Raw genomic sequence first — 16048 nt, forward strand, 5'->3', positions numbered from 1 at the left:
TGATGTAGCTGTATATTTATTTATAGGGTTCATTTTGTATTCAATTAAACATATTTGGTATATATTTGATAAAAATCAAAAGTCTCCATATAACTAAGTACATTGTTGCCCATTTTCCCTCTTTTAAAGTAACAAATGATCGATAGTAATTTCAACCAAAGCTTTATAGTCTTCACAAATAACTGCACTGAGTAAATCTAATGAAATACTCAGAGTAAAAGAACGACTTGGGATGAACAATAAAAAGCGCTCCTCCATTCTATTGGAGCTGTGAGTAAAGCCATCCAAAGCAGTTCCTATTTTACAAGCAAATGCCAGCGTGTAGATGGCATGCAGCTGGCACCTTTCCCAAGGGCAGAGATCGCCCCGAACAAACATCGGACACCATATTTGGCATCGTTTTCCTTGACTCTATCTCGGGAGAGCTCGATGGATAGGGTGAGATGAAGCAGTACTTAATATCAGAGTGTGAAATGGACGTTACTAACAGATCGGGACGAATTAAAAGGACGCATTCAAATAGGATGAGGAGAATTCCTCTAGTTTCTATCGATCATTAAGCTATTCAAATACAATGGCAGGAAAATATTCAGATCTGAATTCATAGCGAATCTAATATGGATTTATTATAGACGTTACCAGACAAAATCCTGTCCCTTCTACACAAACGTGGCTGCAATAACCAGTACAAATGATATAAACACCGAGTATAACAGGTTACAATGTAGGCTGCCAACGCATGCGTGTCTGTGTTGTTACTCTTTCTGGAAGGAGGGTGGAGTAAGTGTGGAAATATTAATAGAGGAACCGAGACAGACAAGAGAAGCACAACCCAACTAGGCTCTCCACCAGGCGCTCAAACGCGCAATATCTTGATAAAATAGTGGGGATCAAAAGCAGATTATTTTGCAAATACATACATAGTTATAAATATATTTCGTTTGCATCTGACTGTAAACGCAGCAGACAGTGAACAAAAGACTGGGCATTTTGAGATACTCAACGTGTTGGTCTGAAGGCAAACACTGGATCGATTTCGAGGCTGCGCTGGTATTCGAAAATCGAATTTAAGGCACCATTCGTATCTGTGAATGTGCATTATCAGGCGCTGTCTGTAGTGCTGAAATCTGAAGTGCAACATCATCTGCAGGGAGACCGAACAACACAAAGGAATCAAACACAGACGGTTGGAAACCTGTTGGTGACGGGCATTAAAGGACTACGAGGAAGCGATTGTTTTAAGAATGTATTAAAACCCAGTCGCTTGTTTTAACCAGTATTGTTTTATGCAAACCAGTCTATAGACTGTGCATCGGCAGAGGGGGTGAGTTCCAACCAAACAGCTACAAGTGGATCAGTGAGAGCTATTTAAAGCCGGTTGTTTCTGCTTACCCCGACTATGAGTGTGTGGAACACGTTTCTTTATTCGGTTCCATTGCTAATGACTCTGTTAGGTAAGTTGACAATTTATACCAATAGATATTTCAATTTACTGGCAATTTGCATTGCTGAGAAACAATAGCTGAGCCGCTATCATCAATGGTTGAATGAGATGGGATAAAAATCCCATTATGTTGGATGTGTTAATATTATAATTTATTAGAAATGTGTAACTTGATATATCATTTTTGAAGTATTGTAATTATTGTGTACTCAGGCCCTCAACAGGTTACAGAATTGATAACGTTGACTTCAATATTATTATTTTTTTTAAATCAGTATCTCCATCTTTTTGTAATTTTACAGCGTTGGTCCGGGTTGACTCGGTGAGAACAAAAAAAAGCGCAGCGAACCTACACATCAACGCCAATATATATTAACTTATATTTTTAAAATTTAATGTGTGTATTTTTGTTCGTTGTTTTAAGAGGGAAATTATCTCGCTTCCCTTTTATTTTTAATATTTAATGTTGGGTGTTGGCTTCTACTGTCTTCGCGATCATTACTTGTGTGCATTTTCAAAATAAGACTCTTTTACACCGAGGTATTCAATGAAGTTTCAGTATAAGGGCGGGGGTCGGGCTCTACCAGCGCTCTCATCGGAAAACAGAGCCAGATTATTCGATATAGGAAACAGAAGCTCATCCAAAGTAAGGAACAAAAATTTAGCCGTTGCATCCAACCATAAGCATAAAACATGAAACATCTAACGTCAATTCAATCTTTCAGCTTTTAATAGTTTGCAAGTTAGGTATTTCTTTTTACCTTGAAGGGTTCTCTCTGTAAACACGCAACAGGTTCTACGTTTATTGTTGGAAGAGGAAAACTGGACTCAAGGTATTCGTTGGGAAGCGGGGACAGAGGCTGCAGGTTAAGAGGCGCGCCTATGTGTATATAAAGAAACGTTCGTTTTATGGAAGTGTTAGCCGACATCATTCATGTGTAAATTCGATGCACGCCTCGATGTAAATTTACAGGGGAGGGACCAGTTTGGCCTTGAGGAGCCAGTGTCTCTATTATTTCCTCGCAGGTCTTCCTCGTATTATCTAGGCATGCAGCCAATAGGAAGAGGGTATTTTGTATATGACAAGAATGTAGAGCCGCATCAATGTAAACACACATTTAATCCAAAAGCCAAGATCTGGCACTCCCTTTCCACTGGACCCACTCCCAGCCCAGCCAGGGCGCGCACGAAAGAAATGCTGCACATAACTAGCAAACCATAAGAGTCAAACATTCACAGCCCTTGACGGAGGAAAAGAGGAAGCTAAATGATGCTGACTCCGGGAAAGAAAGGGAGTTAAAATTGGTATAACTAAACATCATGGTTGTACATTAATCATCCTAACAAGACCCTGTTACTCCAAAACTGAAAGGATACAAGCTATAGTGGAGGTTTTAGCTTATTAACCACTTGGCAGGATATGAATACTTTGTGATCAGGGTATCCTAATGAGGAACTGTGGCCAAGATTATCCAAATTTTTAAGCATTTGATTCTTAGGTTTTTTGATTTCTATTTCTTAACTACATTTGGCAGAAAATTCCGTTGTTTGATATGGATAAAAATAACTTTTCCTATCTCATCTGACAACTGTTGACTGGCTGTCCCTGGATATCAAATTAAATTAATTTGTGTACAAATACAGATACAACATTTTTCTAATCAAAGTTAATGAAATAACAGTCTGGAATAGCCATTTATATTAGCATCCACTTATAGTCAGTCAACAGTTACAGTTAGACACCATAATTCTAATAGTTTAAAAATATTTACAGAAAATGATAGGACTGATGTACAAGTCCCAAGTTAGGGCAAGGCTAATGTTGATTGCATTACTCAGGAAATTGCAAAGGTTGATTGGAGAGGCTATTTGCAGGTAAAGGGATGGCTGCTAATTAGGAACATTTTAAAAGTGAGATAGGGAGAATTTAGGGCCAGTCTGTTCCTGTTCAAGTGAAGGGCAAGGCTTGCAGGATTGGGGAACCTTGGTCATGAGGAATATTGGAGACTTTTGTCAGTAAAGGCCTGTGTTGGGTGAGTCGGCTGGAAATGAGAGAATCTCATGTAGAATGTAGGGTTACACTTAAGAGGAAAGCCAAGAAAACACATAGAACATGAGATTGTTTTTGTAATGAGGCAAAAGAGAATCCTATGAAATTCAGTAACTGTATCAACAGCAAAAAGGGTATTGAGGGAGAGAATAGGGTACCTTAGAGTTCAATGTGGTCATCTATGTATGGAACCACAGGAGATGGATTGGGCTTCAAATTAATACTTCTCATCTGTCATTCCTGTGGAGTTGGTAATGGAAGCTATGGAATTAATGGAAGTGAACGGTGATGCCTTGAAACATATCCACTTTACATAAATAAGGCATTTTATAACATAAAATATGGATGAATCACCGAGTTGCCATGATCAAGTGTATTCAAGACAGTGTGGGAATGTATTGCTGAGGCCCTAGTGGGGATGCTTACAGTATATCATTGCTGGACAGAGGCAATGCATTGAAAGAGTGGAGGGTAGTTAATGTTTTGTCTTTAGTTATGAAAAGCTGCCATGAGCCTAATGCAACTGGTAGGATACCGGACCTTATCTGTATGGACTTTAGCAAGGCTCCTGATATGGCTCCACATGATAGGCTGAGTCAGAAGGTCACATCAGGTGCAGGGCAAGCTGGCTAATTGGATACAAAGTTGGCTTGTTGGAATGTTTCAGGGATTGGTGGCAGGTCCACTGTTGCTAGTCATCTATTTTAAGTATTTTGGATGAGATTAAGGTCACTTAGTTGGCAATTATGCAGATGACACCAAAATTGGTGGTACAGTGGACAGTGAATAAGGTTATTCTATAAGACATAGAAGCAGAATAAGGACATTCAGCCCATCAAGTCTGCTCCATCATTCTATAATGGCTGATTTATTATCCCTCTCAACCCCATTCTCATGTCTTCTCCCTGTAACCTTTGACACCCTTACTCAGCAACCTCAGCTTTAAATATAGCTAATGACTTGGCCTCCATAATCAATTCCATAGATTCACTTCCCTCTGGCTAAAGAAATTCCTCTTCATTTCTGTTCTAAATGGATATCACTATTCTGAGGCTCTACCCCCTAGTCCAAGACTACCCCACCATAGAACTATCTGCACTTCTTTGCCCATTCTTCCAATCTGTCCAAGTCCTCCTGCAGACTCCCTGCTTCCTCGACACTACCTGCCCCTCCACCTATCTTTGTATCATTCACAAACTTGGCCACAAAGCCATCAATTTCATCAACCAAATCATTGACATATAACAGGACAGGAATCAGTCCCAACACAGATTCCTGTAGAACACCACTAGTCACCAGCAGCCCACCAGAAAAAGCCCCCTTTATTCCCACACTTTTCCTCCTGCCAGTCAACCAATCTTCTGTTCATGCTAGTGTCTTCCCTGTAATACCATGCACTCTCAAAGACCTGAAAATTCAAGTAAACAACATTCACTGATTCTCCTTAGTCTATCTTGCTTGTTAGTTCCTCAAGGAATTCCAACAGATTTGTCAGGCAGGATTTCCCCTTAAGGAAACAATGCTGTCTTTGCCCTATTTTGTCATGTACTTCCAAGTACCCTGAAACCTCATCCACAATAATGAACTCCAACATCTTCCCAACCACTCAAGTCAAACTGGCTTATAATTTCCTTTCTTCTGCCCTCCTCCTTTCTTAAAGAGTGGAGTGGTGATTGCAATTTTCCAGTCCTCTGAAAACATTCCAGGATCTAGAGATCCATGAAAAATCAGTACTAGTGCTTCCCCAAGCTCTTCAGCTACTTCTTTCAGAACCCAGGGGATTAGTCCACCTGGATAGGTGACATTTACCTTCAGACCTTTCAGCTTCACCAAGCCTTCTCCTTAGTAATAGTAACTCTACTCACTTCTGCCCCCTCCACTGACAATCTCAAATATCTGGCATACAGTTAGTGTCTTCCACAGTGAAGACTGACACAAAATACTTAAGTTCATCTGCCATTTCTTTGTCCCCCATTACTCCAGTGTCATCTTACAGAGGTCCGATATCGCTTCTCTTTTCCTCTTTATATATCTGAAAAACTTTTGGTTTCCTCTTTGATATTATTGGCTAATTTACCTTCATATTTCATCTTTGTTCTCCTTATGGCTTTTTAGTTGCCTTCTATTAGTTTTTGCCACTAATTTTTGCTTTATTATATGCCCTCTATTTTGCATCTATGCCGTCTTTCACTTCCCTTGCTAGCCACGGTTGCCTCATCCTCACTTTAGAATACTTCTTCATCTTTGGGATGTATCCATCCTCTGTCTTCTGAATAGCTCCCAGAAACTCCCACCATTGCTGTTCTGCTGTCATCCTTACTACTGTCCTTTTGTGTTAATTTTGGCCAGCTCCTCTCTCATGCCTCTCTAATTCCATTAACTCCACTGTAATACTGATATATATGACAATTCTACTTCTCCCTCTCAAACTGCAGGGTGAATCCTATGATATTATGATCATTGGCTTCTTTATCTTAAGCTCCCTAATCAAATCTAACACCCAATCCAGAATTGCCTCTTCCCAAGTGGGCTCGACAACAAGCTGCTCTAAAAAGCCATCTGGTAGACATTCTACAAATTCTCTTCCTTGGGATCCAGCACCAACCTGATTTTCCCTAACCTTCCTGCATATCAAAATCCCCCACGACTATTGTAACATTGCCCTTTTTACATGCCTTTTCTATTTCCCATTGTAATTTATATCCCACCGCCTGGCTACTGTTTGGAGGCATGCATGTACTTCCCGTCAGGGTCTTTTTACCCTTACATTTTCTTAACTCTACCCACAATGACTCTACATCTTTTGATCCTATGTCACTTCTTTCTAAGGGTTGGATTTCATTTTTCACCAACAGAAGCACCCCACCCCCTCCGCCTACCTGCCTGTCCACTTGATACAATGTGTATCCTTGGATGTTAGGCACCCAACTATGATCTTCTTTCAGCCACAACTCAGTTGTACCCACAATGAGTTGTACACCTGCCAATCTCTAACTGCACTGCAAAGTCATCTACCTTACTCCATATACCTGAATGCACCAAGTATATAACACTTTCAGTCCTGAAATTCATCACCCTTTTCAATTTTGCAACCATGTTACACTTGAACTCATCCCACTGACTGCAATTTTACCTTATCATTTTTTGCCTGTCATTCCTCGCAGTCTTGCTACACTATAGTTGTATACCAACTGCCCCATCACTCCAGTTCCCATTTCTCTGCCAAATTAGTTTGAGTCCTCCCCAACAGCTGTAGCAAACCTGTCTGCAAGGATATTGCCCCCCCCCCCTTTCAGGTTCAGCTGTCCCTCATCCTTTTTCTACAGGTTGCACCTTCCTCAGAAGAGATCCCAATGATCCAGAAGTCTGAAACCCTGCTCCATGCACCAATTCTTCAGTCACACATTCATCTGCTAAATCAGCCTATGCTTATCCTCACCGGCATATGGCACAGACAGCAATCCAGAGATTACTACCCTGGAGATCCTGATTTTCAGCTTCAACCTAACTCCATATATTCCCTCTTCAGGACCTCCTCCCTTCTCCTACCCATGTCATTGGTACAAATATGTATCGCAACTTCTCGCTGCTTACCCTCTCCCTTTAGAATGCTGTGGACCCAGTCTGAGACGTCCATGACCCTGGCACATGGGAGGCAAAATACCATCCAGGATCTTTATCATGTCCACAGAATCACGTCTGCTCCTCCAACTATAGAATCCCTATCACGATTGCATTCTTCTTCTCCCCCTACCTTTCTGAACCATAAAGCCCCACTCAGTTACAGAGACCCGGCTGTTGCAGCTTACCCCTAGTAGATTGTTCCCCCCCCCCCAAAGGTATCCAAAGCAGTTCACTTATTATTGAGGGGAATAGCCACAAGGGTCGTCTGCACTGGCTGCCCACTCAGGGACCTATCTCCTGCAACTTAGGATTGACTACCTCCCTGTAGCTCCAATCTATTATTTCCCCATTTTCTCTTATGAGCCGAAGGTCATCGAGCTGCAGCTCCAGTTCCTCAACACAGTCTCTAAGGAGCTGCAGCTCAATGTATTTTGTGCAGATGTAGTTATCAGTGAAACTGGAGGTCTCCCAGAGTTCACTGATAAATCTGTCTAGGAATCGTTCAGATGCCTTTCCAAGGGAATATATTTAAAATTGTAATATTTTAAAATATTTTTGCACAATGATAAACGGATACAATCATTGGAAGCTAGAGAGACTTTCTAGCAACTTAATTAATAAGTAAACTTTCTGAATTTTAAATGTCAGTCAGCTGTCGTGGTTTTAAAAATTCAAATAACCATTTCTAAATTAAAAAGGTTATTCATCACTGTTTAACTTGTCAAAAACACTTCAGTAATAAGCAAGCTTCTGAAATACAATACCAATTTTTGCCATTTCATCTCTGTGATATTATTTCATGTTCATACGCAATTAGTGCCATGTGAATGAGACAGCTTTAAATATTTCTATGTTAATTGTCAATTTTATTTTGAAGCATGATATTAATAGGGTTGGGGACACTAAAACAAAAACAGCTTGTCACGCATTATACACATGCCAAAGTCCAAACAATCTTGGCACCATAAATAAAGCTAACATCAAAAGTGTTGTACTGTGCTGCACTGTTCTATGTCCTGTGTTCAAACAATTTTCTGGTGAAAATAGTCAAGCATAGCAAAGCAATTGGACCAAATACACACCCGATCAATGAGTTATAGTTTGACCCACATCCAAGGAACTAATCACATTCTTTAAGCTGTCAGGAAAGACAAAATAACTTAAAAAATAAGTAACACTATGCTTACATTGTGAATAGGAAGAAAAGTTTGAGAAATGGAGTGCCTGAAACTGAAAGACAACGGAGTAACACAAACTGGGGCAGATGCAGGAAGCTAATATTGGAATTTAATACCCAGGCAGCTTTTGTTTTTTTTTGAAAGGTAGGCAAGAAATAGAAATGGTTGCCTACTTGATGGAGATTTAAAATGCATAAAAGAACCAAATCCTTTCATTGAGCTGCCAAAATTTCAGACTAGAAAATTTAAACATGAGAAATTCTGCAAATGCTGAAAATCCAGAGTACAGTAACTCACGCAAAATGCTGGAAGAACTCAACAGGGCAGGCGGCATCTATGGAAATTAATAAACAGTTGACATTTCGAGACCCTTCTTCAGGACTGGAAAGGAAGGGGGAAAATGACAGAATAAAAAGGTGGAGGGAGGGGAAGGAGGCTAGCTAGAAGGTGATAGGTGAAGCCAGGTGGGTGAGAAAGGTAAAGGGCTGGAGAGGAAGGAATCAAATAGAAGAGTGGACCATAGGAGAAAGAGAAAAAGGAGGGGCACCAGGGGAAGGTTTTAGGCAGGTAAGAAGTAGTAAGAGGCCAGAGTAGGGAACAGAAGAGGGGAGGTGTTGCTCCTCCACCCTGAAGGTGGCCTCATCATGGCACAAGAGGAGGCCATGGACTGACATGTCAGAATGAGAATTGGAATGTGGATTAAAATGTTGGGCCACTGGGAAGTTCTGCTTTTAGTGGATGGAGCTGTGGTTCTCAACAAAGTAGTCCCCCAATTTACAACAGGTCTGACCAACACAAAGGAGGCCTCATTTGGAGTACCAGATACAAAAGACAGCCCTAACAGATTCACAAGAGAAGTGTTGCCTCACCTGGAAGGACTATTTGGGACCATGAATGGAGGTGGTGGAGGAGGTGAATGGACAGGTGTAGAATTTTGGCCACTTGGAGAGATAAATGACAGGAGGGAGATGAGTGGTAAGGGATGAATAGACAAGAGAATCATGAAAGGAGCAATTCCTGCAGAAAGAAGAGAGAGGGGAAGAGGTAAAGATGTGTTTGGTAGTAGGATCCCTTTGCAGATGGCAGATGTTGCAGAGGATGATGTGTTGAATGTGGAGACTCATGGAGGAATTCAATCACTGTTAAGACAGCAAGAAGAAGGGGTGAGCACTGATGTCTAGGTAAGGGAAGCATCAGCAGTAAAGGAAGGGAAACATGGTTCTTTGAAGAAGGAAGACATCTCTAATGTCCAGGAAAAGAAAGCCTCATCCTGAGAACAGATCAAGCAGAGACGAAGGAACTGAGAAAGGGAAAGAAAGCATCACGGGAATTGGTAGGTTTATAAAAATTGTCATTTGACAGTTTGACAGTTTGTCTTCAGAGGTGAAGACAGAGAGATCAAGAAAGGGATGGGAGGTGTCAGAAATGGACCAAATCAATTTAAGGGCAGGGTGGAAGTTGGAGATAAAGTTGATGAAATTGATGAGCTCAGCATGGGTGCATGAAGCAACACCAATGCAGTCATGAATGTAGTGGAGCAACAGTTGTGGAGCATAGCCAGGGAAGATGGACTGTTTTACGTAGCCAGTGGAAAGGCAGGTATAGCTGGGGCCTTCGCGGGTGCCCATGCCTACCGCTCGAGTCTGGAGAATGTGGGAGGAGCCAAAAGAAAAATTGTTGAGGGTGAGGACCAGTTCTGCCAGATGGAGGTTGGTCATGGAGGGGAACTGGTCGGTTCTTTTATTGAGAAAGAAGCAGAGAGCTTTGATGGGGGATATAAGTGTATAGGGACTGGACATCCATGGTGAAAATGAGGCAGTCAAGACTAGGAATTGAAAGCTGGTGAGGAGATTGAGAGCATGGACGTAGGTGGGTAGGGACTGAACCAAGGGGGATAGAATGGAGTCAAGGTATTTGGACTCGAGTTCAGTGGGGCAGGATCAGTCAGAGACAATGGGCCTACCTGGACAATCAGGTTTGTGGACCTTGGGTAGGAGCTAGAAACAAACAGTGCGGGGTAAGGGAACAATCAGTTTGGTGGCAGTGGGTGGGAGTTCTCCAAAGCTGCTGAGGTGGCTGATGGTGTCAGAAACAGTTTCCTGATGGTCCAGTGTGGGTTCCTCTTCAAGGGGAAAGTAAGAGGAGGTGCCTGCAAGTTGCCACCTGACCTCAGCAAGGTAGAGGTCATTCAACTACACTACAACACCCCTTTTTTCTGCGGGTTTGATGGCAAGGGTGGGATTGGTATGAAGAGAGTGGAGGGCAGTGCGTTCAGAAGGGGTAAGGTTTGAGGAGGAGTGAGGAGTGCTGAAGTTGAGCTTGACAATTAGAGATGAGAAGATCCAGAGCAGGCAGAGAACCAGCCCCAGGTGTCCAAGAAGATGAGGAGGGTTGGAAACAGAAGGGATCATCAGTGTGGGGTGGTGAATTTCTTGCCGAAGAACTGGGCTCAGAGATGAAAGCATTGAAGAGCTTGGCATTTGGTGAGGTGCAGGTGAAGGGAGCAAAGGCAAGACCCTTGCTGAGGACAGAACGTTCCATCTCAGAGAGGGGAAAGTCAGTGGGAGTGGTGAAGACACAGTAGGAATGAGAGTTGGGATCAAAGGGGGGGGGGGTTGAAGAGTTGGTTGCGTCAGAGGAGATGGGTGGGTTAGGATGTTCAGGAAAAGTGGGGTGGGAGGAAGATGGAAGCTCTGAGGACCCAAAAGGTAACAATAGAGCTCGAGAGACCCAGGATTGGAGAGTGGTAGTGGGGGAAGGGATGACCAGGGGTTCAGCAGCAGCGAGGAAGGAAAATTTAGCAGACTGCAAATTTTTGATAACAATTTTGTCATTTTCATACATTTTGAAATATACAGTGAAATTTAACCTGTGCCTGCATGAAAAAAAACTAAATATTATTAAGAAAGATGAAAATGGATATTCACAAACTATTAATTATTCTATACATATAATGACAGAATTGTTGGATGATTGCACACATTAAGATGAACTGTGTGCAATTATGGAGATGTTACAGAGTATTACGTGAGAACTATGGCCTGCTCTGATACTTTTCTAGGGCTTATTGATATTCTCCTAAGACTTTACATGTGGATATATGTATAATGAAGTGATATATGGATATATGCATGAATTTCACTTTCTAATACCATCTCTTTGACTAATTTCAGCATTTATATCAACATCAATACATTCTAAATAACATTTCCTCCATAAAATGTAAACATTCACACTGTTTTAACAAATTAATGTGTACATCTAACAATAGTTTTAGATTTCTAAATTGAAAATGTAAACAGAAATCAATCTTCCTGCAGATATATTTTAAGTTTTGCATCTTAAAAGAGATTCAAATTTGTATCAAAATACCTGCATGTTATCAGTGCAACTTAAATTTACATTGATCTCCATTCCATTTCTAGTGTATACAGTTGCAGAAAACAAATCCCCCCTCTTTTGCTTGAAGTTGCACCTTGATATGTACCTCAGGATGTAAGGTACAAATTACAACTTGGAGATAGAAAACATGTCCAAAGGGCAATGCTATGATAGTGTTGGGGGATTTCAATGTGCAAGTGGATTGAGAAAATCCAGTTAGTGCTGGATCCCAAAAGAGAGAATTTGTAGAATGTCTGTGAGATTGCTTTTTAGAGCATCTTGTAGTTGAACCCGCAAGGGGAAAGGCAATGCTGAATTGGGTGTTACGTAATGAACCATATTTGATCAGGGAGCTTCAGGTACAGGAACCCACAGATGAAGTATGATAGAATTCACCCTGCAGTTTGAGAAGGAGAAGCTAAAGTCAGATATATCAGTATTACAAAGGTATGAGAGTAGAGCTGGCTAAAATTGATTGGAGGGGACACTAGCTGGGTTGATGGCTGAGCAGCTGAAGCTTCTAGGAGTAATTTGGAAGATGCAGGATAGATCATCCCAAATACAGCATAAAAGCAAAAGAAAGGGCATATAATATCACAAAAATTATTAGGAAGCTAGAGAGTTGAGAAGCTTTTAAATACCACAGAAGGCAAGTAAAAGTCATGAAGATGAAATATGAAGGTGAACTAACCAATATTATAAAAGGATACAAAATGTTTTTACAGATACATAAGGAGTAAAAGAGAAATGAAAGTGGATATCAAACCACTGGCAAATGACACCAGAGAGGTAATAATGGGGGACAAAGAAATAGCAATCAAACTTAGTAAGAATTTTGTGCCAATGTTCACTGTGGTAGACACCAGCAGTAATGCCCGAATTTTGAGAGTGGCAGGGAGCAAAAGTGAGTGCAGTTGCTATTACTAAGGAGAAGGTGCTTCGGAAGCTGACAAGTCAGAAATTTACCTTATTTAAAATCACCTAGGCGAGGTGGACGACACTCCAGGGTTCTGAAAGAGGTAGCTGAAGAGATTGTGGAGTTATTAGTAGTGATCTTTCAAGAATCAATAGATTTTGGAGTTGTTCTGGAGGACTGGAATATTGCATATGTCACTCCACTCTTTAAGGAAGGGAGGCAGAAGAAAGGAAATTAAAGGCCACTTAGTGGCTGGAAAGATGTTAGTGTCCATTATTAAGGATGAGGTTTCAGGGTACTTGGACGTGCATGATAAAGTAGGCTGAAATCAGCAAGGTTTCCTTAAGGGGAAGTCTGTTGGAATTCTATGAGGAAATAACAGGCAGAATAGACTAAGAAGAGTCGGTGGATGTTGTTTATTTGGATTTTCAGGTCATTGACAAAGTGCCATGCACAAGGTTGCTTAACAAGATAAGAGCTCCTAGTATTACAGGAAAGTTATTAGCATGAATAGAAGATTGAGAGACTGGCAGGAGGCAAAGAGTGGGAATAAAAGGAACGTTTTGTGGTTGGCTGCCAGTGATAAGTAATGTTTCGTAAGGGTCAGTGTTGGGACCACTTCTTTATGTTTGTATGAAAACTGCTCTATAGTTATTATCATTATTATGCATGTTAATGATCTAGATGATGGAATTGATGGCTTTGTGGCCAAGTTTCTGAATGACAAAAGGTAAGTGGAGGGGCAAGTAGTCTTGAGGAAGCAGGAAGTCTGTTAGAAGGACTTGGATAGATTGGAGAATGGGTAAAAATGTGGCGAATGAAGTGTAGGGAAGAGTATGGTCATGCACTTTGATAGAAGCAATAAAGACATGCTGTTTTCTAAATGGGGAGCAAATTTAGAAATCATAGATGGAAGGGACTTGGGAGTCCTAGTGCAAGATTACTTAAAAGGTCAACTTGCATGTTGAGTCAGTAGTAAAGAAGACAAATGCAATGTTAGCATTCATTTTGTCATGACTGAGATATAATTCTGGGATTAGTAGATGTAATGAAACATTGATCAGACTACATTCAGAGTATCTTAACCAGATTTGGGCCCCATATCTAAGAAAGGATGTGCTGACATTGGAGGGGGTCCAGAAGGCATTTATAGGAATGATCCTGGGAATGAAACGCCTCATGTAAGAGGAGCATGTAATGGCTCTGGGCCTGTGCTTGATAGAGTTAGACGAATGAGGCAGTAGTGGGGATGCGGAGTTTACCTCATTGAAACCTAATGAATATTGAAAGGCCTAGATAGTATGGGTAGTAAGCAGAGGAAGTATCTAATATTGGGAGAGTCTGAGACCAGAGGGAACAGCCTCAGAATAGAAGAACGCCCCTGTAGAACAGAGATAAGGAGGAATTTCTTTAGCTAGAGGCCGGCGAATCTGTGGAATACATTGGCAAGTCATTGGATATATTTAAAGCAGAGGTTGAGAGGTTCTTGATTAGTAAGGGTGACAAAGGTTATAGGGAGAAGGGTAATAAATCAGCAGACTCGATGGGCTGAATGACTTAATTCTGCTATGTCTTATGGTCTTACAGCTATTTCCCTGCTTTAACCTAATATCCCTTGATGCCTTTAATATCTAAACGTCTATCTGTTACCTCATGCATCAACCTGCTTACATCCTGGCACTGACCTGAAATTTGAGTAGTCAATCCATTTGTGGCTTCCTGTACACTAGATATCTGTAGTTTTGTTTTAATGAACTCCTCCTTCCCAATCAAAGCTGTCTACATGCCAGAATATGTTAACATCCAAATGAGAAGGTTTGCTAACCTTTCATGTATTTCCTTGAATATGCATTGAATCACTTTATTTCTAACTTTAGTAATGAAATCATTTAAAGCCTTGAGAAAAACATGCAAACCTGAAACAAAACAAGAAATACTGGAACAGTCAGCAAATGAGGCAGTATCCATGGGGGAAAATGATGACAGGTCTTCAAATGGAAATGTTATCTGTTTCTCTTTCTACAGATGTTATCTGACCTACTGAGTATTTCTAGCTTCTCATGCTATTTGATCAACAGATTAACCTGGTTTCTGTTTCTGGAACTTTTCATTCAATCTAACAATTCAAGTTTGGGTTGAACACGTTGAATTTTTCAAATATCTATTTTGGACTTAAATTTTTGATTTGACTCAAATTATTCCCATAGTTGGACATTAAAGTGAAGGTCCAGCCCATTTTCCCTCATCCACAAATGGATGTTGCACTTAAATGGCAGAAAGGTTGAATGTATGTTTACTATTTTGCGTAAGTATTCTGGAATCTTCCACAAAATTATGAGTTTCCCAGTTCATCATTGACTGAAAATATGCAGCCACATCAGTTGCCTTTTATGCAGTCTCTACAAATACACAATCACCTCAGGTTAGTCTTGAATTTTACTTTAAATAATCAAATTCTGCATTCATATTATTGTTTGATACAGAATTTTCTCATTACACAAATGTCATCCTGTGGTGTTTTTGTCCCAGAGGGTTTCTTAATTAGCTGTTAAGACTTAAATCTGTGGGTGACATCATGTTTATTTTAAGACTACAGGCCATGTACTACTGAAAGATACAACAGGTTTGCAATACAGAGTATGGGTGTACTATATATGTAAAAAAAATAAGCTTAGACAGATAACACTCTCAATACGGATAATTTTTCCATTCATATAGCACATCTAACAACAACATTAATGTTCAAATTTGGGAATTTCTATTTCACTAATGCCAGATTAAATTTGATTTTTTTAAAATTATGATCAATTTTTTTGAAAAATTGATACATTTTTATATCTATTTGAACAGAGGACTGTTATATATTTTGTAGCTATTTCACAATCACTTTTCTCATAAAAGCTGTACCTAATTATACAGTATATATCCTATCACAAAAATGTCTCAAGGTCCTCATGGGCATTTATTTTTGGATTCACTGCACAAGTTGTTGAGTATGCTAACTTGCAAGAAACTGACCTATTTTATGATATAATTCAAATTCTTTAATTGTGTTTTATCAGAAGGCTGAAGTTGAAAGCTTCCCCTAGGTAAAAGGGGGAGGATTTCAAAAGAATGGAATTAAGAGACAACATTTGCTCCATGTGTCAGTGTTGGATAACTTGGCGAGTACCAAATGTTCCTTACATTGGCTTAGAGTTCAAACAAAATACCTTACACGCTAAATAGGAAAACCAGTCAGCAGCTGTGATTGTGAATGCTATGCTGCCAGTTGTTAAGGTCCTGCTTATTTTAATAACAATTTATAGCTGTTATTTTATGGGGAGGAATATTCTTCCTTAAACAATGGGGAAATCTGAAACATCACCTGATATGAGATGGATAACTAATAACTGATAGGCATTTTTGGGTTTATGGATTTTTTAGTTAACTCTTAGGATAATTAAGAACTTTGG

At 40.3% G+C, this 16048-nt stretch overlaps 1 protein-coding gene across 7 annotated transcripts in view; it reads left to right on the forward strand.

Moving 5' to 3' along the window:
• Positions 1-813: 813 nt before the first annotated feature.
• Positions 814-16048, forward strand: part of scn3b (sodium channel, voltage-gated, type III, beta) — a 44113-nt gene continuing 28878 nt past the window's right edge. For 6 of the 7 annotated variants that reach the window (XM_073029781.1, XM_073029783.1, XM_073029786.1 and 3 more), the window contains exon 1: positions 814-1454. In XM_073029781.1, the coding sequence (XP_072885882.1) occupies positions 1400-1454 (55 nt within the window). In that variant the 5' untranslated portion in view covers positions 814-1399. Of the gene's footprint in view, positions 1455-1984; positions 2091-16048 lie in introns of all 7 variants that reach the window. The other variant, XM_073029787.1, reaches the window with a different exon arrangement.

Source organism: Hemitrygon akajei, chromosome 26 (genome assembly GCF_048418815.1).
Source record: "Hemitrygon akajei chromosome 26, sHemAka1.3, whole genome shotgun sequence".
In the NCBI taxonomy this organism is placed as follows: domain Eukaryota; kingdom Metazoa; phylum Chordata; class Chondrichthyes; order Myliobatiformes; family Dasyatidae; genus Hemitrygon; species Hemitrygon akajei.